We start from the raw sequence: 23,371 nt of genomic DNA, 5'->3' as shown, positions 1-23,371 counted from the left end.
GGTCAGATTGTTGGATCCCTTCCCTTCCCGAGTACCAAGTCAAATCCACTCAGGTACCAAACTGCAACTATCAGACAGTAAGTGATCTGCTTGAGCCTCATCAACTAAGATGGAGAGAACCCCTACTCCAACAATTGTTCTCAGAAGAAGAAGCGGAAGCAATCAAGTCCATTCCTATCAGTGTTAGTGGCAGAAAGGATGTGAGAGTATGGAGGTTAACAAGCAATGGCCTGTACACAGTCAAGAGTGGGTACCATCTCCACAGAGACATGATTAGTGAAATGGAAGGGGAAAACTCGAATAGAACTAATGATCAAGGAGTTTGGAAAGCATTATAGAAATTAAGGCTAGCCCCTGCAGTCAAGATGTTTATTTGGAGGGCCTGCAGTAAGGCTTTACCTACCCTAGCCAACTTGAGGAGGAGGAAAATAATATCAGAAAGCAAGTGTCCAGTGTGTATGCAGGGTTCTGAAACCTCAGGCCATGTTTTGTGGGGCTGTGCTGCAGCAAGAGATGTGTGGAGTCAAGGCTACAGGAAGGTGCAAAAGATGGTTGTTCATAGTGATTTGATGTTTGACATATGGGTTGAGCTAGTGGCAAGATTAAATACTGCAGAATTGGAAGAGGTAGCAGTCACACTCAGAGGGATCTGGACCAGAAGAAATGAGTTCCTGCAGGGAAAAGGATTTAGGCACCCCTCGATCCTAGCTCAGCAGGCCAGGACTGATCTACTGGACTACAAAGCCTCAAACACAAACCCCAAATCAACTCTCAACCAGGTCAAGACAGTGGTTCACAGATGGAGCAAACCTTCCCTGGGTCAGTTTAAGGCTAATTGGGATGCAGCAGTTAGAAGGGGAGAGGGAAGGGTTGGCATAGGAGTCATTATCAGGGATCACCAGGGCCTGGTCATTGGTACCTTCAGGCATCAAGGCAGGTTAGGGGGGAACCATTTGATGCAGAGGCCTATGGTCTACTGCTGGCTATAATATTTTGTCAGGAAATGGGGCTGAGGCAAGTCTGCCTAGAAGGGGACTCGAAGCAGGTGGTTGAGATGCTCCAATGTTGTTGCTCAGATGACTAACACAAGAGGGGGGGTGAATTGAGTTTTATTAAAAAAATAATAATTATAAATCAAATATATAATATAAAATATAAACAAAATATGAAATAACAATAAATATAAAGAGTAAGGGTAAGAGAGAAGCAAACTCAGTATGTTAAGGAGGTTCAGCCCCACTGCCTACGTCCTCGCCTCAAACTACCCCTTGAGGATTCCCAAATTCACTATTCCACCTCCTTCAAGTGGAGATAGAAACTTATTACACCTTTGAACAACACCGCTACAAAGGATCCGTGTAGAACACCCTCTACACTTGCAATCAACTTTCACGTGGTGATTCAACTATTCCCCGTGTAGAATACTTTCTACACGCACAAGGGTTATACACACCCTTTTCTGATACAAAAGCTGATAGTGGGTAGCTAGAATCCAAGATTCATCAAGAAGTGCGTCATCAATATTTTTGGGTTCAATTTGAGATAGAAAAGCAGTATGATTGCAAATATTTCTAAGAGATGATCGAGTACTTACACCTTGTGAAGGTTCTCCCAAAATTTGTTCCACTGGATGATCTTTCACAAATTTCCACTGTTTAGTTGCATCTTGTATTAAATTTTGATGATCTTTCCTGATGGCTCCATGTTGAACTTCCTCTATTGTTTTCTCTTTGTTGAGATTGAGACTTTCTGTGTTATTTATACCTCCTGTTTCTTCATCAATAGATTTCTTGGAGAGTGAAGAATTAGATTCATCAAATACTACATGCATAGATTCTTGTACAGTCAAAGTCTTTTTATTGAATACTCTATAAGTTTTACTATTAGTAGAATACCCGAGAAAGATACCTTCATTAGATTTTGCATCAAATTTGCCTAAATTATCCCTGTCATTCAAAATAAAACATTTGCATCCAAATACATGAAAGTAACCAATGTTGGGCTTTTTCTCATTCTAAAGCTCATAAGGGGTTTTATCTAACTTAGACCTTAGCATAACTCTATTTATAACATAACATGCAGTACTTACCGCTTCGGCCCAAAAATAACTAGGCAAGTTGTTCTCATTGAGCACTGTTCTTGCCATCTCTTGAAGAGATCTATTTTTCATCTCTACTACCCCATTTTGTTGAGGAGTTCGAGGAGCAGAAAAATTATGCACAAAACCGTTTTCATCACAAAATGTTTCAATATTTTTATTAACAAACTCTTTTCACCTATCACTTCGGATACTTGAAATAGTATAGCCCTTTTCATTTTGAATTCTCTTGCATGACTTGGTAAATGCATTATGTGCCTCATCTTTATGAGCAAGAAAGATGACCCAAGTATATCTAGAGAAATCATCAACAATAACAAATGCATAATATTTTCCTCCTAGACTTGCAACTCTATTTGGTCTAAAAAGATCCATGTGTATCAGTTGCAATGGTCTAGTAGTGGAAATATGTTTCTTAGTTTTAAAATAAGTTTTTGTTTGTTTACCAAATTGACATGCATCACAAATTTTGTCTTTAAGAAAATATGTTTTTGGTAAACCTCTCACAAGATCATTTTTTGAAAGTTTGGAAATAAGTTCCATGTTGGCATGACCTAATCTTCTATGCCATAACCAACTATTTTCATTTTGAACTGAAAAGCAAATAGCATCTTGTAAGGTAATTTCTTCAAAATCAATTGTATAAACATTATTGTTTCTAAAAGCAATAAAACAAATATTACAATCATGATCATTCAAAATAATGCACTTATCCATTTTGAAAGTAACTGTAAATCCTTTATCACATAATTGACTTATGCTCAAAAGATTATGTTTTAGACTTTCAACAAGTAGAACATCTTCAATTATGAGAGAAGATTCATTACCAATTTTACCTATTCCCACGATCTTCCCTTTCGAGTTGTCTCCAAATGTCATGTGTCCTTCTTCTTTAGATCTAAGATCAAAGAACTTAATCTTATCTCCCGTCATGTGTCTTGAACATCTACTATCTAAAAACCATTTATTTTTGCTTGTGGAAGACTTCATGCATACCTATAAAAACAATTAAAATGATTTTTCTGGGTACCCAAGTTCTTTGGGTCCTTTATTTATTAGTATTAGAAGAAACAAGATTTTTAGGTACCCATATGACCCTAATAGTCATTGTTTGATTTCTTCTAATAGGACAAGTATGATAATTATGACCATTTCTATTACAAAAATTACAAATAGTATGTGACATATATGAAAAACTTGAATGATTATAATAATATCCTTTTTTGACAAAATTATTTTTATGAAAAGAATTTTGAATATTAGTCTTTGATGTAGAATGATTATCAAAGAAATTTTTATAAAGTTTTTATTTTTGTTTTGGCATATATCCCAAACCTGCCTTGTCAAAAACACATCTTTGACTACCAAGAAGTTTTTCAAAATTTCTTTTTCCATTCGTAAAGTTTTCAACAATATTTTCTAAATCGGTTTTCTTCTTATTCAATTCAAGATTTTCATCTTTCAAAATGATACTTTCTTTTCTTAAAAATTCAATTTCGTTTATTAAAGAAGAATTTTTCTTTTTCAAAGCAGTATACTTGATACCCAATTTTTCAAATTCCTCATAAATCTCTTCTAAAACATTTTGCAATTCTTAACTCAAAAGATAGTTAATTTTATAATAGAACTCTTAGCTCTGATACCAATTGTTGCCCAGATGACTAATACAATAGGGGGGGTGAATTGAGTTGTATTAAAAAAATAACAATTATAAATCAAATATATAATATAAAATATAAACAAAATATGAAATAACAATAAATATAAAGAGTAAGGGTAAGAGAGAAGCAAACTCAGTATGTTAACGAGGTTTGGCCTCACTGCCTACGTCCTCGCCTCAAGCTACCCCTTGAGGATTCCCAAATTCACTATTCAACCTCCTTCAAGTAGAGATAGAAACCTATTACACCTTTGAACAACACCGCTACAAAGGATCCGTGTAGAACACCCTCTACACTTACAATCACCTTACACGTGGTGATTCAACTATTCCCCGTGTAGAATACTTTCTACACGCACAAGGGTTATACACACCATTTTTCTGATACAACAGCTGATAGTGGGTAGGTTATCAGAAAACACTCCTCAATGAGTGAAATAAGAACAATACAGCGCAAACTATATCTCTCAAAATGAACAAGGATTAATGCTCAATGCTTAGAGAAGAGAGAATGAAAACTTTGAATGAATGTTGTATGCTCTTGGTGTTGTGAATGTGAAGCTCTCAAAAGATCTATTTATAGGCATATGAGACTTCATATTCAAATTTAAAAAGATTCACATGTCAAAGACAATATCATTCACTTTTTCAAAAAATTCAAATAAAAGGTTCTTCTTTTTCAATTGTCAAAGACAACATCATTCACTTTTTTAAAAAAATCAAACCTAATCTTTTACTTTTGGCATATGACAAAATGAGTACACTTTCCTTTTCAAAAAATTCAAACCTAATCTTTTACTTTTTGTATATGACAAAATGAGCACACTTTACTTTTCAAATTTTTCAAACAAAATCATCTACCTTTTGTATAAGTCTAAAAAAGTATCAATCACTTTTGAAAATATTCAAATAAAACATGCACATGTGAAAGATGATAATCAATCATCTTTAATATTTTCAAAGTTCAACCCTTTAATCAAGGTATGCACATGCAAAAGATGACAATCAATCATCTTTCAAAATTTTCAAATTTAATTTTCAAAAATATTCATGCACATGTGAAAAATGTATTTTAATGATTTATGATAAAATATTAATTTTTAGCATTAATCCTAATTTCGAATTTTGAAGAGATTTACAACATTACTCTATAATTTTAATGTGAACTTGTTCCCTTCTTGCTCATGCTTGTTTCCTTGATGTGCTTGACTCCATTGTGTAGACAATTTGAGCTTGAGACTTCTTTATTCTTTGAATTCATTTGTTATCATCAAAATCCATGTGTAAATATATAATTACACAAAACTTGAAATCTTGGGTTCAACAAATGTCACACTCCTAACTGGAGCTTGGGAGGCTGTCTAATTGATGACTCAAGGAGGATTCTGGACTCAACTTCAACCTGGACTGTCTCACACACGTATAGGACAGCTAATGGTGCAGCACATCAACTTGCAAAGGCTGGATTGGAGTGCTCAGAAGACATCTATAACATTGAAGAAGTTCCAAGTTGTATTAAGACCATTGTGTCTAGGGAAATGTTGTAGAGTTTGTGTGATGTATCAAGTAGTGGTGCTTGATTGTACTGATGTATAATTTTTTGAATGAAATTTACATCATTTTCAAAAAAAAAAAAAAAAAAAACCCATCTCAATATGTATGTTGTTATTGGATCATGGATGACACTATTTAAGGAGGAACCAGAGGCGCAAGGAACTCAAATCCAAACGCACACAGTACTGTTAGAGAAAGACAGATAGATATATATATATATATACACAAAGCTGAATTCGTTTTGATAAAATCTGATATTATAAATGAGTTTTGCTACATACAAGCACAGTCGCGCACTAATCTGTGTACCAATACTGATTTATTCATACTTAAAATTTAAATTAACACTGTTTTTAATAAAATCTGCTTTTTGATCAATCACATCACATTGATGCACAGATTAGTACACAATTGTGCTTGCAACTATATTTTTCCATTATAAATTGCTGGAGAAGATGTCGAAGCTGAGCAACTCAAAGGTCATAACATGCAAAGGTATCCTATTTTTAATATTTCACTTTTACATGTGGTGTCACTGGTGTGTTGGGGAATTGGGGAAGCGTTGAAGTTGGAAGAGATAAAAATAAAGCCTCCAAAATCAACTGAAGTTCACGTCAAAATCCTGTATGCCAGTGTTTGTCACACAGACTTGTTATACACCGAGGGCTTTCCAGCTGTGAGTATCCTTGCCTTAATAGTTCTTAGTTTTTCAACCTTTTCCATGCATTGGGCTAGAACTAGGTTTTTCTAGGTTTTGTAGGGATGTAGAAAAGTACATCTGTGCAAATCCACGTCCATTAGTCATACCGTAAATTGATATAATTGTAGCATCTCTCACCTTAATTTATAAATTGATAAAATTTAATATAAGATATTAAATTATAAAATTATTTTTATTATAATATATATTATAAAGTTACGTAAATTTATAAAAACTTTTTGTAATTTTGGACTGTGGCACTTGTGTTGGTAAGATGCATTCAATAATTCGTAACTTTTGGAGAGATGGGGGTAGTATTGGAGTTTAACCTAGAGAGAGAACCTCCGACTTCTCTCTAGAAACCCAACCAAAGCAGATCCACCTTCCGCCGGGGGGGGGGGGGGGGGGGGTGGGGAGGCTTCGGCTCCATCTTCCCTTCCTTTCCTCCCTCCTCTTTCATTTTCGTTTTAGTGGCTGTTTTTTTAGGTTTGTTTTAGTTTTGTTTTAAACTCTTGCTTTTGATTTTTGGATAAGCTCTCGGTTAAAGTCTGAAGAGGGAAGCTGTGTCGCCATGACTCTTACGCCAAGGCCTTGCCTTAGCTTATCCCAAAACCCCTCTCTTCGGTCGTATATGGCGACGTGCTGTCGTTGAGCGATGCGGAAGCGTGGGTTGACCTGGCAGAGAGGATTCGGTGGTCAGAGGTTTGGCCTCGGGTCCTTTGGGGTGAGGGGCGGGGCGGTGGCTCTTGCAGACGTTTTTAGTAGTTGCTTTGTTTTCGGGTGTAACAGGGACGACGTGGGTTGGCTATGGAGTGCAGAGGGCGCTGGGGTGGTTGTTGGTGCTGCTGGAACGTGGGGGAGGTATCGCCAGGGCGCGCCTGAGCAGAAAGTTCTTAGAGTGCGGCGTGGAGGATGCGGCGTGGGATGTCCTCAAAACCTGTTTTCATGAGAGCATTGCAGGGCTGGGCAGGAGTCGGGAGGGGGAAAGATGCAGAGGCTTGTAGGGATGAGGACGGGCCGCGGCGGCAGTGTGATGAGATGAAACCCTAACGGGTTGGGCCCTCATGTACCTACAGGCTGGGCCTTTAGCTTAGGCTGGGCCCATTTGTTTTACAGCCCTTTATTTTTTGTTTTGTAGTTAGTCTGTTTTAGTTTTTAAAAATAATAAAAATAGGCTAGTGTCTCACTCCTCTTTTGGAGAAATGTGGGTGTTTATCCTATTCCTCTTTTGGAGGAAGGTAGGTGTTAGTATTCTTCCTCCTTGGGAGGAGAGAGTATGATTGTACTCCTCCTCCTTGAGAGGATGGAGCGTGAGTATACCTCTCTTTCTCGGAAGAAATGTTGTTTTAGCTCTGGTTTGATATAGCGCTTCCTCTTTTGACCGCTGTCAGGAGAGAAGGTGTAGAAGTTTAGACAATATTCATCACAAAGAAATTTGTTGGCGGGGAAGTTCCTGAGTAGTTGCGTTAGTTGACTTATAGTCTGATTCTCCTGTATTAATAAGTTAAAATTGTAACTTTGTTTATGAATGAATGTAATGAAGCATATTTTCATAAAAAAAAAAAAAAATTTAATTCGTAATATTCGATGTTACTACATTTATTTGCTTCAAATAATTGGAAAAAAAAAAAAGTCAAATGCTCATTGCGAAGAGCAAAGCCCGTAGCAATATCAATATGTTGTTCAATAAGGAAGGGCCCACAAAAGAATCAATGAGAGATCGAGACGTCCAGATCCAGTGAGGAATGGTGGGGTTGTTCTGACGTGTGAATTTATGAGGCGCCTTCAAGACACAAAACTAGGCCCAAAATAAACTGAATAATAAGCAGGAAGAAGACGAAAACAAGACGGCGACACATCCTCGGTTGTCCAAAGGCTCTTTCAAAGTATTTATTAAAAGAGAAATGATATTTACAGTCGTGATTATGTAAGTGATATATAGTCATTTTAAAAAAAATGAATTAATATGAAATCTACATAAAAAAAATTAACTTTTTAATTACAGATTCTACTCTTTTTCAAAATAATTACGCGACATTTATAATTCTACGACTGTATGTAACATTGTTCTTATTAAAAAGTTCAAGAAAATACAAAAATCATTCATCGAAAAGAAAAAGACAGAAAATAAAGATGCATTCACATCAATCCTTGTCCAACTTGCGGGCATAATTGCTTGCCCAACTTGCGGCCATTATCCTTTTCTTACTGGATAATGTCTGTAAAATGATCGTACTTCACTTACTATATGCGTTTTTAAGTGGAATATTTACAGAAGCAAAGAAACAATTAACCTTCCAAATTCCATCGATAAGTTTGGTTTGTTAACTAGCTAGGCAATGTCCAAGAGCGATTCTCTGGTCATAACATGCAAAGGTATATATACATATAATTAGCCCTATAATATTTATCTTTTACTTGTGGAGTAGCAGATGATATACTGCATATATATAGTTCAATCACTCAGTTTCTTTGATCTTTTCGCCATTTCAAGTCAGTACTCTCTCTGTCTCTCTCTCTCATACATATATATATAATTCATGTCAATTGGTGGTGCATGGCAGCGGTGGTGTGTTGGGGGATGGGGGAGCCGGTGAAGGTGGAAGAGATACAAGTGGAGCCACCAAAATCATGTGAAGCACGCATCAAAACCCTGTATGCTAGTGTGTGCCACACCGACATCTTATTAACAAATGGCTTCCCAATCGTTAGTATTCTTTCTTCCTTGCTGTGTTTGGTTGTCCTGTTTGTAATATGTACTTTTTTCCTTTGGGATAGACGATTTGATATCATTCCTTGTTGTTCTACAGCCTGCTTTCCCTCGAGTTTTAGGACATGAAGGTGTTGGGTAAACTTCTCTTTTCAACTCTCTTTAATTCCTTGAAATTCTCTGCACTGTTTGAAGTTAGATGTTTTTGCTTCGGGAGTCGGTCACATTTTCGTAATTATGAGCGAGCAAAGTTTGCAATAATATTGAGGTTGGATGCCTTACATAATATTGTGAAGTAAACTATGTGATTGCAGTGTAATAGAGAGTGTGGGTGAGGAAGTAACAGATCTTAAAGAAGGAGATCTTGTCATTCCAACCTTCCTTGGGGAGTGCCAAGACTGTGAGAATTGTTTGTCAGGAAAGACCAACTTGTGCCTTAAATACCCAGTACCCTTCAGTGGACTTATGCCTGATGGCACTTCAAGAATGACTGCAAGAGGCCAGATGCTGTATCACTCCTTTTCTTGCTCTACATGGTCTGAGTACTTGGTTGTTGATGCTAATTACATCCTCAAGCTTGATCCAAGCGTAAATCTACATCATGCTAGTTTTCTCTCATGTGGATTTTCAACTGGATTTGGGGCTGCTTGGAAGGAAGTTGGGGTTGAAAAAGGATCAAGTGTTGCTGTTCTTGGTCTTGGTGCTGTTGGATTAGGGGTATGAATATGCCTTTAGCTTTTATTGCTGATACTTGTGTTCCTATTGAATTTGCAGCATGTCCCTACTTGACAACAAAAAGAGGGCAGTTTTTATTTTACTTTATAACTCTAGGACCCATTTTTATATTAGTTTCTACCGTTTGTGATTCGAGATAAATCAAGAAACTTTTAAAAGTGAGACCATTTGTTTTTCCTGTTATGGAAATTGCAGGCAATAGAAGGGGCCAGAATGCAAGGGGCAGCAAAGATAATTGGCATTGACAAAAATGAGACAAAAAGAACAAAAGGAGAAGCTTTTGGAATGACTGACTTTATAAATCCTGAAAGAGATGTCCATAAATCTATTTCCAAGCTAGTTAAAGAATTAACAGGTGGAATGGGTGTGGATTATTGCTTTGAATGCACAGGGGTTGCACCCTTGGTCAATGAAGCTCTCCAAGCAACAAAAATGGTACTTTTATCAATTCAAATATAAGTTAATTATAAGTTATTTATTAATAATCTGTAATCTTTTGTTGGTGGTGATAAGGGAAAAGGTCAAACAATAGTAATTGGAGAAGGAAATCATGCAACTGTGGAGATCAATTTCCTTTCCCTAGTGTTTGGTGGGAATTTGAAGGGTTCCATTTTTGGTGGGCTCAGAGCCAAAACTGACCTTCCTATTATAATCGACAAATGCAAAAATAAGGTGAATTATTATGAATAAAAGTACCATCTACACTTGCAAACGTACATTGTTTTCTATGTCTTATATGTCTGATCTTAGCATCCGATATAGCAGCATGCATCTTAGTTGCAACTTTAAGCTAGACACAATAAAAACTGCCACCCATTAACCCAAATTTCCATTGCTACTTGACTCGAAGCATCTAATTTTGTATGATCCTCTCAATTTCAACTGAAATTGATAGTCTCCATTCAGTTTAAAACATGTCGTCTCATAAATCGACCAATTGTTATTGCCACTTGGCTGGAAGCACTGTTTTACTATGTCTCATACATGTTTGCTTTAGCATCTAAGATAGCAAGCAGGATGCATGATCTTATTTGAACTTCTTATTCAAGTCATGTCATGTTGTTTTGTTTTGTAGGGACATCACCATGTTCCATATAGTGTAAAATTACCATAATTAACCAACATTTATCAATCATGTTGAGTTCTCATAACTTTTGAAATATTGTTATATTCTCTTCCACAGGAAATCCAACTTGATGAACTTTTGACTCACGAAGTTAGATTGGAAGACATAGATAAAGCATTTGAGCAACTGAAACAACCTGATTGTGTGAAGGTTCTTATCAAGCTGTGTGATTGATTCCTAGCCTTTTGCTTGTACAAGGGTTAATATGATAATTAATGGATTGCATAATATAAGTAGGATTTTCCTTTTTAATTGCCGGTAGCAATCAAGTTACAATAACATATTAGTTATGTTCATGGTAGTTGTTGAACATTGGGTTATCACACACACAACCAATGATTACCCATCATCTTAAACTTTTGGGATAAGTGGTGATTTCACATTATATCAGAGCATGCGCGGAGGTCCTGAATTTGAACCCTAACTCTACACTCTATCCTATTTAATTAATGAGCAATGTTACGTACAATCCCCATTTGGGGACTGTAATGCAGACTTAGGTAATTTTATCTTTAAAAAATTTTAAAATTACAAAAATCTCCCTTCTAAAATGATGTTTTTTCTCCTTTAATAAAGGGCTTGCATATGCAGTCGCCAAGTGGGGACTGCAAATATAATTTCTCTTAATTAAATATTTCATGTGTTAGGCTACTTATTAAGAGAGAGTCTGGCCTACACGTGAGAGAGAGTGTTAAAATATAAAATAAATAATAAATAATAAAATCCACCTCTTCCCTTTCAGCTTAGGCTTTTGGAATAAGTGTGTGGTGTGGGATGATGTGTAGCATTTCCCTTCACAATCTCTATTCTTCAAATTTTATGAGTAATGATAGACACAATCATCTTCATAACTCTTTTTAATGAAGGAAAAAAGGGGTTGAGAAGGGACTTTATTACCCTGTGTGAGGAGAAATGGCACCCGGATTACAAATGTAAGAGTTTGGGGCACAACCAGAGGAGAACACACTTTCCCGGCACTTTCAATTTCTGAATCAGACATGCATAGAGAAGATAAGGGACAGATTGGCAGCCAAAGGGAGTAGTGAAGATTGGGTTTCATTTCTCAATATGCATAATCATGCATAAAGGATGTCGATCATGCATGTTCATCAAGTTAATTGGCTTTAGAGAAATTGAGAAAATCTTCAAGTTTTTCTCAATATGCATGTTGATCATGCTCAGAATATGAAAACACATGATGTTGATGGGAAGTCTTCACTTCTATAATTAAGGATTGCCTTGATCAACACACTATAGTCTTATAAGAAAAAAAACATAATTTTATCACTAGTCGTGTGAAATTAAAAACTGACATGAGATTTAAGTCTTATGTACGTCAATCTCATCAAATGCACTTAATGACATGAGTTCATTCATTAAATAAGAGTTATGAAAATGATTACCCTGTGTGAGAAGGGACTTTATTGCCGAACATTGGAAGTTTGAAAGAGGACAACACTCGACGAACGGTGTTGAATGCAGGATGGCTTAGACGAATCGACGATGATGCCATTATGAGAAAGAAACACATTCACCAACACAAGCAATACTAGAAAAGGTTGAGGATAAAGGCCAAAGGTAGAGAGCACCTTTTATTGGGCCTTACAATAGTAGATTCCTTGTGTGAAAGTTCTTGACAATAAGAAAAGATGGATGAAATTCAATGAATCATGTGTGATTTTAGTCAGTAAACTGATTAATTGAAATATATATATATTTTTTTAATGAGGCACATGTAATATTGTACAGAAAAGGTTCGGGAAGATGAGTTGAACCAAAGTAAATAATGTCCAAACCTTAACCATTTCCAACTTGTACTTGATTTGGACCATGGCATTTTTCAGCTTGCACATTGAGTTTGGCTAAGTCATTTGTTAGGTGATTGGTGGAACGAATGTTAGGGTACCAATTGAGATCAGGTGCTTGAGATTAAGAAGTGTAGTGGGCAGATGGAGGTTGATTCTCACACTGGAAGCCATGGTCACATCGATGATACCAATTTGTTGTAGTATGTCCAAGATTGAGGCAAACCTGATAGGTGGGACGATTTAAAGGTGGAAATTGAGATGTAGAATCATTGGTTTTTGTTGGTATGATTGTTATGCTGACCCACATCGACACTGGTTTGATATAGATCGATAGAAAAAGTGTGTTCAAGGTGTTGACTATGAGTAAGAAGATGACCATGGAGTTCATCAACACATATGGGATCTATTTGAGTTGTGATAAAGGTGGCTAAAGAGTTATCATTAGAGCCGAGATGTAGGAAAGAAGCTTTCAATCTTTGAGAGGTTCATCAATGACAGCTAATGTATGTGCCTATGTTTAAGCTTTGTGGAAGTAGTCGGCAATAGATAGGAAGCCTTTCTTCAGAGTTGCAAGATGAAGGCGGAAGTGACCTCACGGGCTTTTGACTGAGAAGAGAATTCTTTCCAAAGTGGGCCGAACTCACGAGAGGCCTGGAGACCAAAAACGTGACCAAGAACTTCTTTAATCAATGTAGAGGACATGCCATTTGATATCAGTTTGTCCTATTGAAACCAAGTGGTATAGACAAGATTGGTCATGAGGTTGTCAAAATTGTTAATGGTAGAGGTGATTGATACAAATTAGGAGGATGCTCCATAATTAATGGAGATATTTTAATTAATAATTATTTTTTTTCTAATTGTTATTTCTTAGTTAGATTAGTATTTTCTAGTTTTATTCTATCTACAATTGCTATTTTCTAGTTAGATTAGTATTCTATTTTGTTGGCTATTTAAGAATTAATGATGTACAATTAAAGGGACTTTTTGAAATGATTAATGAAATTACATGTTTGATCCTGAGAAGGGACTAGCTTGGTGAGACATAAAAAACCTATTAATTTATTTTCTTGAAGAGATTCCAACTTTATAAAGAAAGATTCTGTACTTTTCTCTTCTTGGCATTGACGCGAGGTTGAACTAGGAAGTTGGCACCAATTTTGGCATCAGAGGAAGGTTTCTTCCTTAAGGAGCTTAGCACCCCATGTCTATAACCCATCGTGGTACTTCGAACGCCATGACAAATAACCAAAATCCAAATAACCAAAATTTGAACAACCAAAACACAGAATAGCCCAATTTATAGCAACAAATCAATCAAATCGTCATAGTTTTAGAGCAACTCACTCATTGATTAGATGCCATGGATAAGCATCAAGCTCAAGAGAAGTTTAGACCTTTCAATCGAAGAGGGCATGGCCCAATTCGTGGGGAGGTATTGGACGAAAGTGATAGAGATGATGATGAATAGTGGGAAGATGAAGAAAACTAAGAGTTTGAGGATTGTCAGCCTTGAATCCGACGTCATAGACAAAATTTTTACCGACGTCGTGGTGGACATGGCACAGATTATCAACCTCTTGATGAACTAATTAAGAGGATGAAGGTTGATGTGCTAGATTTTTATGGAAAATTAGAGCCCAATGATGTTGAAGACTATTTAATGGCTATTGAGGATTATTTCAATTGGTTTGTTGTATTAGAGGATCGAAAGGTTCTTTATGTTCAGATGAAATTGAAGGGGCATGCACGAGCATGGTGGGGAAGTGTGGAAAAACAAATACGTTGTACCCGACCCCTAGCAATTTCTAACTAGGAGTAGATGAAAAAGCGACTGAAGGAAAAATATTTGCCCATTAATTATGAGCAAATGATGTTCAAAGAGATGTTACAACTAGGCAAAGGTCATTGAGTATTGAACAATTTACGGACCGCTTCCATGAGTTGACTGTCCGTAGCAAGATTGTGAAGACCGAACATCAAACTTTAGCTTGATACCGCATCGGATTACATAATGATCTACGCAAGGAGATGTTGACTACACGTTTAATCAATGTATAATACGCATATCAATTGGCACTACATATTGAGAAACAAATGGGGGCCTCGGTTAGGAGGAAAACGATATCAACATATCCAAGACCAGAACGTGTCACAATGCCTTCATTCCAACAGCCACCATTGCTAAAAGATCAACCTATGGGCATGGTGATTGGAGACCAGAAAGGAAAAGTAAAAGCTACCAGTGAAGGGCCACAATGTTATAAATGTAAATGTTTTGGACACTATGTTGTTGTGTGTCCTACAAGAGATAAAAAGTTAGCCCTTCATATGTGAAAAAGAATTATTGGTAATGGACGTTGTTGAAGAAACAGAGGAAGAGGAGACCGATGGGGGTAGTCACGATGAAGAAGAACACTTGGGTGCATTGGATTTACCTAGTTGCGGCATGAATGTGATTTCTGAAACTGCCGTAGAATGTTTGGGGCTGAAGATTGAGAAGCATCATACTCCTTATCGGATCAATTGGGTGCATGAAGACAACTCAGTCTTAGTGAAGCAACGATGTTTGGTTAAATTTTCATTGGGAAAAAAAATATGTGGATGAGACCTAGTGCGACGTGATCCCTATGACCGTTTGTCACATGTTATTGTGGCGTCCATGGCTCTATGATCTAAGGGTTTCCTATGATGGGTATACTAACACTTACTCATTTAATTTTAAAGGTAAGAAATTTGTTTTGGATCCTTTGCAGATCTCAGAATTTGTGACAAAAATGAAGCTGTCCCAATTTTGAACATGCGTCAATTTTCTCAAGTCATACATGATGAAGCTATGGTGCTAATGGTAGTAAGGCGCAAAGATAGGCAATTCAATATGGGTGATATGGCTCTTATTCATTTAAGATCGGAGCGATTTCCTCCGGGGAGTTTTACCAAGCTTCATGCTGACGTAAGGTTGAACCAGGAAGTTGGTGCTTCTCAGGATCAAATATGCAATTTCATTAATCATTCCGAAAATTCGCTTTAATTATACATCATTGATTCTTAAATAGCTAACAAAATAGAATACTAATCTAATTAGGAAATAACAGTTGCAGATAAAATAAAACTAGAAAATAATAATTAGAAAAAGATCATTATTAATTAAAATATCTCTACTAATTATGAAGCATCCTCCTAATTTACATCAATGATAGGTTGAAACTAAGGCGAGCAATGTAGAGTGCCATCAATATAGCCAAAAAAATTGTCGGCCTTCAAAGAAAATATGGAACCAAATGAGCGTGCAATAAGAGATAAGTGGTGTGGGTCAATTTGGCATGGATAGCATGGTTGAGATTAGATAGGGAGGAGGTGGAGGATTTGATGGATGATTGTGATTGAGTGAGAGATGATTGCTGGGAAGCCAAGAGGGAGAGGTTGGTCTTATGATTTATCTGTTACCATATTAGATGAAGTGTTTGATGATGATTTGCCCAATTTTGCAGCTTCAGAAAATCTCCTGATCATCAGCCTGTCTGCCAAACCCCACAACCCACACCCTACGTGGCAATTGAGTGAACCGGTTCTGCGTTGTCCCTTCTTCCTCTTCTTTCTGATTTCCCCCTTGCTTCTTCCACCAACGCACCAACCTATAGGCCAAGAGAGAAGCAGCAGTAAACTAATGGGCTGAGATCTTGAAGAAGCCATATAATCGTTTTTTAATCTTACTTCTATTTTCCATTTCTGGTTTAGTTTTTCGTTGCTTTTACGTTTGTTTCTCTGGGTTTTGATATCGGGTGCTTGTTTAGGAGGAAAAGAAACTGGAGGAGAAGAAAATAGAGGAAAAAAAGCCAGAGGAGGAGAAGAAAGAAGAGAGAAACAGTTCGAGAATCCGGCGAAAGAAAAGAAAGAGGAAAAGAAAACGGAGGAAAGAAAGGATGGGAAGGAAGCGAAAGATCAATCTGAAACCCAAGTTCCTGAAGAAATCGTGCTCAGAGTCTACAAGTCTTTAGTTGATTGAAATTTTTGTGCTCTTGTTCTTGTTCGTGTGTGGTTGGATTTTTGTTAGGGGTGGAGGAAGTTATAACATCCTGCAACACTTCGAGAGTGGTAGCGAAAGGTTAAGGGAGAGAAGAAGTGCATGTTTGAGATTGGTGGGAAATATACTTTATAATTTTAGGATTTATAATTTATAACTTAAATAATAAGTTCTATACTTCAAAAGCTATTTACTGTTTAATAAATATGTATCTAAAGTACTTTTATAGTTATCTACATTAATTTTTTAAAAATATATAGTTATCTATACGAGCTTTTCGATAAAAATTTCAATTTGATATTTTTTTTTAAAAGTAGACTTTCAACTTTTTTAAGTGATTAAAGTATTTTTTATAAATTTATCAAATATATTATTTTTTTTCTTTTTAAAGAGCTTTTAAACAATTAAAAGTACTTTTTAAGTTTTCAAAGTCAATCCCAAATAGGCAGGACGCCTAAGGAGAAATAGCATTTCGGCATTAATAAAAAAAATAAAATAAAATAAAATCTACATAGATATAGCGTGTGGGGTGGTGATAAATAGTTAATCTATGGCAAAACTCTATCATTGTATTGAATTTATAAAGGAAGAATAACAACGAGGAGATAACCTCTATCTCATTTATCTCATTTACAGCACCTGAAATACAATTTATCTAGTGTTAACAATTATACAAATTCCCAATGAGTTGTAGCGATTGTTATCATGATCTATTACCCTTATTTTCTCATCAGTATGTTTTGAATTTAAGTGATCATTCCACATGTTAGTTCAACTCTTCAGTAAGAGATATGCTATTCTCAAGTCAAGTTGGTGTGTAGAACACATCATCTACAAAATTTATCCGGTAAGATTTTATTTAAAAAATTCAAATTTTAAATTTATCTTTTAAATTAAATTATATTAGGTAAATACTTTACTATATATACTCTACAGACTATACACTGACTTATAATAAAATATAAAATATTTCCTTTAGCTGCTCATAAGATTCTCGCCAGTTAACCCCATCCTTTCCAAGTTGATAGAAATAATTAGTCAAAATGTGACATGTTAATATAAATTATTGAGGCCTTTAAGAAAAAGAAAAAGTAGCGCCAATGGTGGTTGAGTACTGGTGAAGCCGAAGGTAGTGTGTCAGTATTAGTTCTGTAATGTCTGACAGTTGATTTAGGGAGACATCCTTTGTTAAATGGACAATGTCAGGATCCCGTTAACTTGTTTCGTTAATATTTTTTTTTTAATTTTTTTATAAAAAATTAAGAAAATTATATTTAATTATATTGTAAATTTTATTCATTTTTTTAAAATATTTAAAAATGTTAAAGAATGATATCAAAAAAGTAAGAAAAAAACACTTTTAAATAATTTTTTTAAATCATTTTTTTAACACTTTTAAATATTTTGAAAAAATAATAAAATTTACAATATAATTAAACAACATTTTCTTAAATTTTCTGTAAAAAAAATTTCAAAACAAAAAAAAAAAAGAGCATGACAAATGAACGGAATCTCCCAACGGGATTCCTATCATTTTCCTTGTTAAATAGATGGTGTTACAAGTGGCTCCTGCCACCGTTAAGCAAAAAAAAATTTTTGCTTTTTTGTTTTTTTTTTTCAAATCATTTTTTAATAGTTTTAAATATTTTAAAAACATATAAAAAAATTATAATAATATTAAAAAAAATTATTAATCATTAAGGAAAAAAAATTAAAAAAAAAAAAATTGGGCCGGTGACTTTAGTGTTTTCCTTATTAAATTATTCGGTAGGTGAAGCGGTGCGGGGGGTACCCACTCAACTTTTTCAATTGGATTGGATCTAAGTTCCCATTTTGAATTCTAAGTAGAAAGCACTAAACTGTAGCAGACATTATTTATTTTATTTATTTATTTATTTTTCCAAGCAGACATTATTTATTTATTTTTAATTATTTTGTTCCATTTCCAAAACCACTTTATTTCACCTCTTTTATCACGTACAGTACGGTAGATTTCTGGTAGCTTGTTTCCACAAGTATGTTAGTATTTGGTAAGGGTTCGTTCAACCTATGCAACAGAAATGACATTTAAAATCATGAGTTATATTAGTATCGTACGTTTTTTTTAATAAATATCAGATTTATATAAAAAAAAATTAATTTTTTAATAACAGATTATTATTTTTTAAAAAAAATAATACATAAAAATTACATAATTTATAATTATATATAGTATTACTCTTTACATATTATACTACTATCTTATTTTTATTATATTTTATAAATATGAGAGAAATAATATTTGCAGTATTAAGATATGCAAGCTTTATATAATTATTTTTACAAAAAAAAATTTAATAATAAACCTTACTTTTTTTTATTTATTAAAATGAGAACTTCACACCCTTAAACTATAACTATATCATTATACCAAATGCAAGTATCAAGATAAAAATAAGTAATGCTATACTGTGTATGTACCCTATCTAAGGACAATGCTAGGGAGTCGAAAATAATGTTACAATTGTACTATAATTTTTTTTTAAATATTTTTAAAAAAATATTCAAGAATAATAATTTTTTAATCATTTAAATAAAAAAAATACAGAATGATCAAATTGGGCACCACTTTCGGTTCCCCTAGGGGTGTAAAAAAAAAAAATCTATAAATTGGTAAACCGGACTAGACTGGACCAAACCGATGGGATCAATCCAGTCTCGAGTTTGGTTAGATCCGGTATCGATTTTATTTTTCTTAAAACCGGTCAAAATCGATCCGGTTCCGATTTTTCTTTTTATAAAACCGAACCGGTTTATATATATATTTTTTAATTTTTTATATTGTATATAATATTTATATATAATATATAACTATATATAAAATAGTTTTCTATTATATGATAAATTATTAATTAATATAATATTAAATTTTAAAATCTTATATCATTTTGTTTATTGTATTAATAGTTATACTAATATTATATAGTGCATATTAATAGTTATACTAATACTATATCACTATATATTATAATATATCATCATAGTTTATAATACAATTATAATATATATTAAAATATACTACAATATATTATCATTATAATATTATATACAATATATAGTAAATTAAAACCGGTAAAACCGGACTACCGATTTAGGAGGGTAATCGGTGCATAATCGGTTTTGAAAAATGCAAAACCGGTGCATAACGGTTCGATCCTAAATTTTTCCCAAAATCTAACCAAACCAGACCGGTTACACCCCTAAGTTCTCCTATCATTTTCCCTTTATTTAAACCATTTTGAGTTTTGTTAATTGTCCTGTATTTAATGTATTATTTGCAAGAGTAATGATACATATAGTTACTTGTACGTATTTTTGCACACTCCACTAATGTAATTAATTGCGTTAATTTGTTTTAATATTCAATCAATCATATTAGTGAAGTGTGTAAAAGAGTATAAAAATGACTACAAATGGAATTTTTGTATTGGCAATATATTCATTACTTATATAAATTTTTATAATGGTTTTCATTTTTATATTGAAATTGTTAATGACTTTCCTATACAAGACTATTTGCGGCAAGTAAAACTTGTCGCTAATACTTTTCCTTCTACGTGCATATTTGCGATAATAGATCCCCCTCAAATGTGTTATATGTTAGCCTAAATAGAAAATCTACTCCAAAGCCGATCTCTTCTCCAACTCCACATACCAGCTGATGTGGCAAACTGGGTTTAGGTGAAAACGGTCTAATCTTGCGAATCCACTTTCCTATCTCTTCTCTCCCTTCCCGACTTCTTTGCTCTCCCTCCGAATCCACTTCCCTCTTTGCCCTCCCCCCTCCCTCCTCCTTCTCTCCCTCTATCTGTGAAAAAAGTCCTCTTTAACACACCCACCATTTTTCTTGTTCTGAAGAGAGCAAAACAAAGTATATTTTTTTTTATATCATTGAGAATTTGCAGATGAGAGAGAGAGAGAGAGAGAGAGAGAGAGAGAGAGAGAGAGAGAGAGAGCTGTTGTGTTTATAAAACAAGGGAGGGAACACGGGGAGAGGTTTGCAGAAATTGGGATGATCGAAACATATGTTAGAATTTGTAGAAATTTGGTTCTCTGCATGCCCTAAAGAAAATCCCTCTGTCAAATCCCTGTATCCCGTCGACATCCTTCAAAATTTGAGAAAAATCCTCCCTCAACACCATCCCTCAAAATCCCGCAGATTCACTCTTTGTGAAGTTTGTGTTCTCGTTTACTCCATTTACTTCCCACTTCATGAAGTAGCCATATCTCTAGACAAACATACAGAGATTGAGACGTAGTGCGACATTTGTTTTTCTCCATTTACTTCTCATTCTTCGCTGTCAAACCTCAAACAAGGAAACCGAAAAGGTAAAAAGAACCAAATCTAATAATCCACAATACTTAGCCAAAGAAAGTGAACTAAATCAAAACCAACATCTCAAAGAAGCGCTTAAGTTCAGATAAGCTTCTTCTCATTTTCTGAAAATAAAAACGATGGATTTGCTTTCTATCAATTTTAAGTAAAACAATGGATTTAGAGAGAGAAAAAGCAGAAGGTGGGCTTGGTTCAGAAACAATGGGTTTAAGTTTTATTTAAAAAAAAAAAAAAAAAAAAAAAAAAAGGGCACGTTGGCAAGCACTAACTTGGTGTGGGGTGTATATATGCAGCTTTTGTATAGCAGTTCTCTAGGCTAAATACAATTTCTAGCAAAACCTTTTTCAGCAATTAAAATAATGCCGCAAAAGAAAAATCAGTTGTTCAATCTATCATCTATACAACTACATATTTATTATACGAAAAATTAAAAAAAAATTAAAATAGGTATAGTATATAATGTGTGAAAATGATAAATAAAATTATTCATTTCTAAAATCCTATTTGGCACGTGACACATAGCATCATATTGTGGTGACACATGGTGTATTAAAAAAAATAATATTCAAAATAAAATAGTATTTGAAAACATAAAAAGATGAAAACTAAAATTCTAAATTCTCTCTATTTTTAAAATAGGACAACGTGAAAGTTATAAACTAGTTAGGAGGCATAATAATATTTTCCATACGTGAAACCACAATCTTAAAAAAAGAAAAGAAAAAATCGATATTGAGATCAATTAAAATATGAGTAAATACTACTCATTATTCTAATTCTCATCATTTTATCAAAATTTCATAATGTGACATTAAATAATTAAAAATTATTTATTATATTTTATTTCTAAACTTATAATTTAATATCACATCATAAAATGGTGAGAGAATGATAAAAAAATAAATGATGAATAGATTTACTAAGTATCATCTTAAAATATATATTATGGGTCATTCAATTACTAAGTTTTATACGTTATTTTCCCGTAAATAACTCAGGTGCACGTACACATGAATTCTATAGAGGAGTATTTTTCAGCCGTTTATAAAGGCAAAACGGTGAATAAGAATAATATTATTAATTAACGCTTAGCCTTATCAACGCTCTTTATGATCCTCTCGTCGGTTGTCGCTTGATCACCAGATTACATCTATTTTTCGAATAATTACATAACAACATCATACATTAAATCTCCCAATAAATAATAAAGAGTAATTCAGTCGTGAAATAGGGAACTATCGTTTGATTATTTTTAAAAAGATTATAATTTATTATTAAAAAACTAATTTTTTTATATAAATTTTATATTTATTTATTTTTTTCAATAAATTATTCAATGATTATATTTCATAATTACAAATATTATTTCTCACTAATAAACGACATAATAATTCATTTCTAATTAGTCCGGTTGAGACCCACATGAATATTGATAGGCATGTAGGGGGGAGAGAGAGAGAGAGAGCCATTTCTTATATTTATTCTAAATATATGCTTAATTTTGCATGATTTACTTTATCTGTTTAATTCTTTTTCGTTTTAATTCTTAAAAATTTGGACAAAAGTTTGAGAGATATTGATCCACCAAGAAAAATTTAGCACCCTTCTATCAAAAAAGTGTACCATTTTTTTAAGGATTTTTGTTTGTTTATATTTTAGTATTGTGTTTTTTATTTTTTTATATATTTTTTAAAAAATACATTAAAAAAAAAAAATTACACCGACTATTAGTGACTCTAGCACCACCCTTTCATAAATAGCGGCCTGTTTCATAGCTTGCCAATCCTATATTTTGACTTTATAGTTGGAAATAGTTATGAAGGTAGATAATTAACTAGGAATAGTACTTTTTAAGGGACCATTAAATAATAAGATTTTAAAAAAACTACTTGTTATTTTAATAATAAAATGGGTAAAATATTACTTTAAAAAAAAATATCCACTAGCCTTGTGGCCCTCATGCCAATCCTAATTAGGCATTAATGAGGAGAGGTAATTGATTATTAAAATAAAAATTTTATATTCAATCATTTTTATATATTTTTTATGCACGACATTAATATGATTAACTGTCACTTTCTTATAATATAAAATAACTGTTTTAACAAATTATTCCGCTAGCAAAAAATTAAACAAATTACAAGATCTATATACAACACCAATGGCGTGAAAGAGGAGGTCTTGATCAAAGACTTGACAACGGATACATGGGTGGAAAATTCCAAAATTAATTTTTCAAGCTAAAAGAATCTGAAGGTGCAGACTGAAAACCAAAGGCAGGAAAGGGCTCAAGGAGAGATGCTTGCCTCTCCCTTTTTAGTGAAATGAAGTATGCAAGTAGGTGCAAAATATTTGTGTGTATTTATTGAATAAATGATATTTTATTCAATGTTCTTTGTTTATACAATATTATAATGTTCTTTGTATGTTATACGTAAGGTTTTGGCTTATCTTTATTAGAAATTTCCCTTCAAAAAATAGGTGGACAAGATGCATGGCAAGATACGAGAAAAGTTTACTTATTTTCTCCCTATAATACATCAATTTTATCCATTTACAGTGACGTTTTACTCTTATTTAT

General features: G+C 33.9%; 2 protein-coding genes across 4 annotated transcripts; both read left to right on the top strand.

Moving 5' to 3' along the window:
• Window positions 1-458: 458 nt before the first annotated feature.
• LOC122310346 lies at window positions 459-1,053 on the top strand. The gene is made up of 2 exons (XM_043124241.1): window positions 459-915; window positions 1,001-1,053. Exons 1-2 carry the CDS (start codon window positions 459-461, stop codon window positions 1,051-1,053), a joined length of 510 nt encoding a protein of 169 aa, XP_042980175.1.
• Window positions 1,054-5,764: 4,711 nt separating this feature from the next.
• Window positions 5,765-11,007, top strand: LOC122308979 (CYP enzymes assisting alcohol dehydrogenase-like). 3 transcript variants are annotated; one of them, XM_043122277.1, is made up of 7 exons: window positions 5,765-5,807; window positions 8,577-8,719; window positions 8,823-8,860; window positions 9,037-9,439; window positions 9,653-9,892; window positions 9,971-10,129; window positions 10,641-11,007. In XM_043122277.1, the coding sequence occupies exons 1-7, from the start codon at window positions 5,768-5,770 to the stop codon at window positions 10,755-10,757; spliced, it is 1,140 nt and encodes a 379-aa protein (XP_042978211.1). In that variant the 5' UTR covers window positions 5,765-5,767; the 3' UTR covers window positions 10,758-11,007. The 3 variants fall into 3 exon arrangements, with proteins under 3 accessions (XP_042978211.1, XP_042978210.1, XP_042978209.1); XM_043122276.1 differs by lacking the exon at window positions 5,765-5,807 and adding an exon at window positions 8,228-8,388; XM_043122275.1 differs by lacking the exon at window positions 5,765-5,807 and adding an exon at window positions 8,487-8,505.
• The last annotated feature ends 12,364 nt before the right edge of the window (window positions 11,008-23,371 follow it).

This window comes from Carya illinoinensis, chromosome 5 (genome assembly GCF_018687715.1).
Source record: "Carya illinoinensis cultivar Pawnee chromosome 5, C.illinoinensisPawnee_v1, whole genome shotgun sequence".
NCBI lineage: Eukaryota > Viridiplantae > Streptophyta > Magnoliopsida > Fagales > Juglandaceae > Carya > Carya illinoinensis.
Note: the sequence above shows the minus strand (reverse complement) of the source record. Positions and strands in the feature narration are given on the sequence as shown.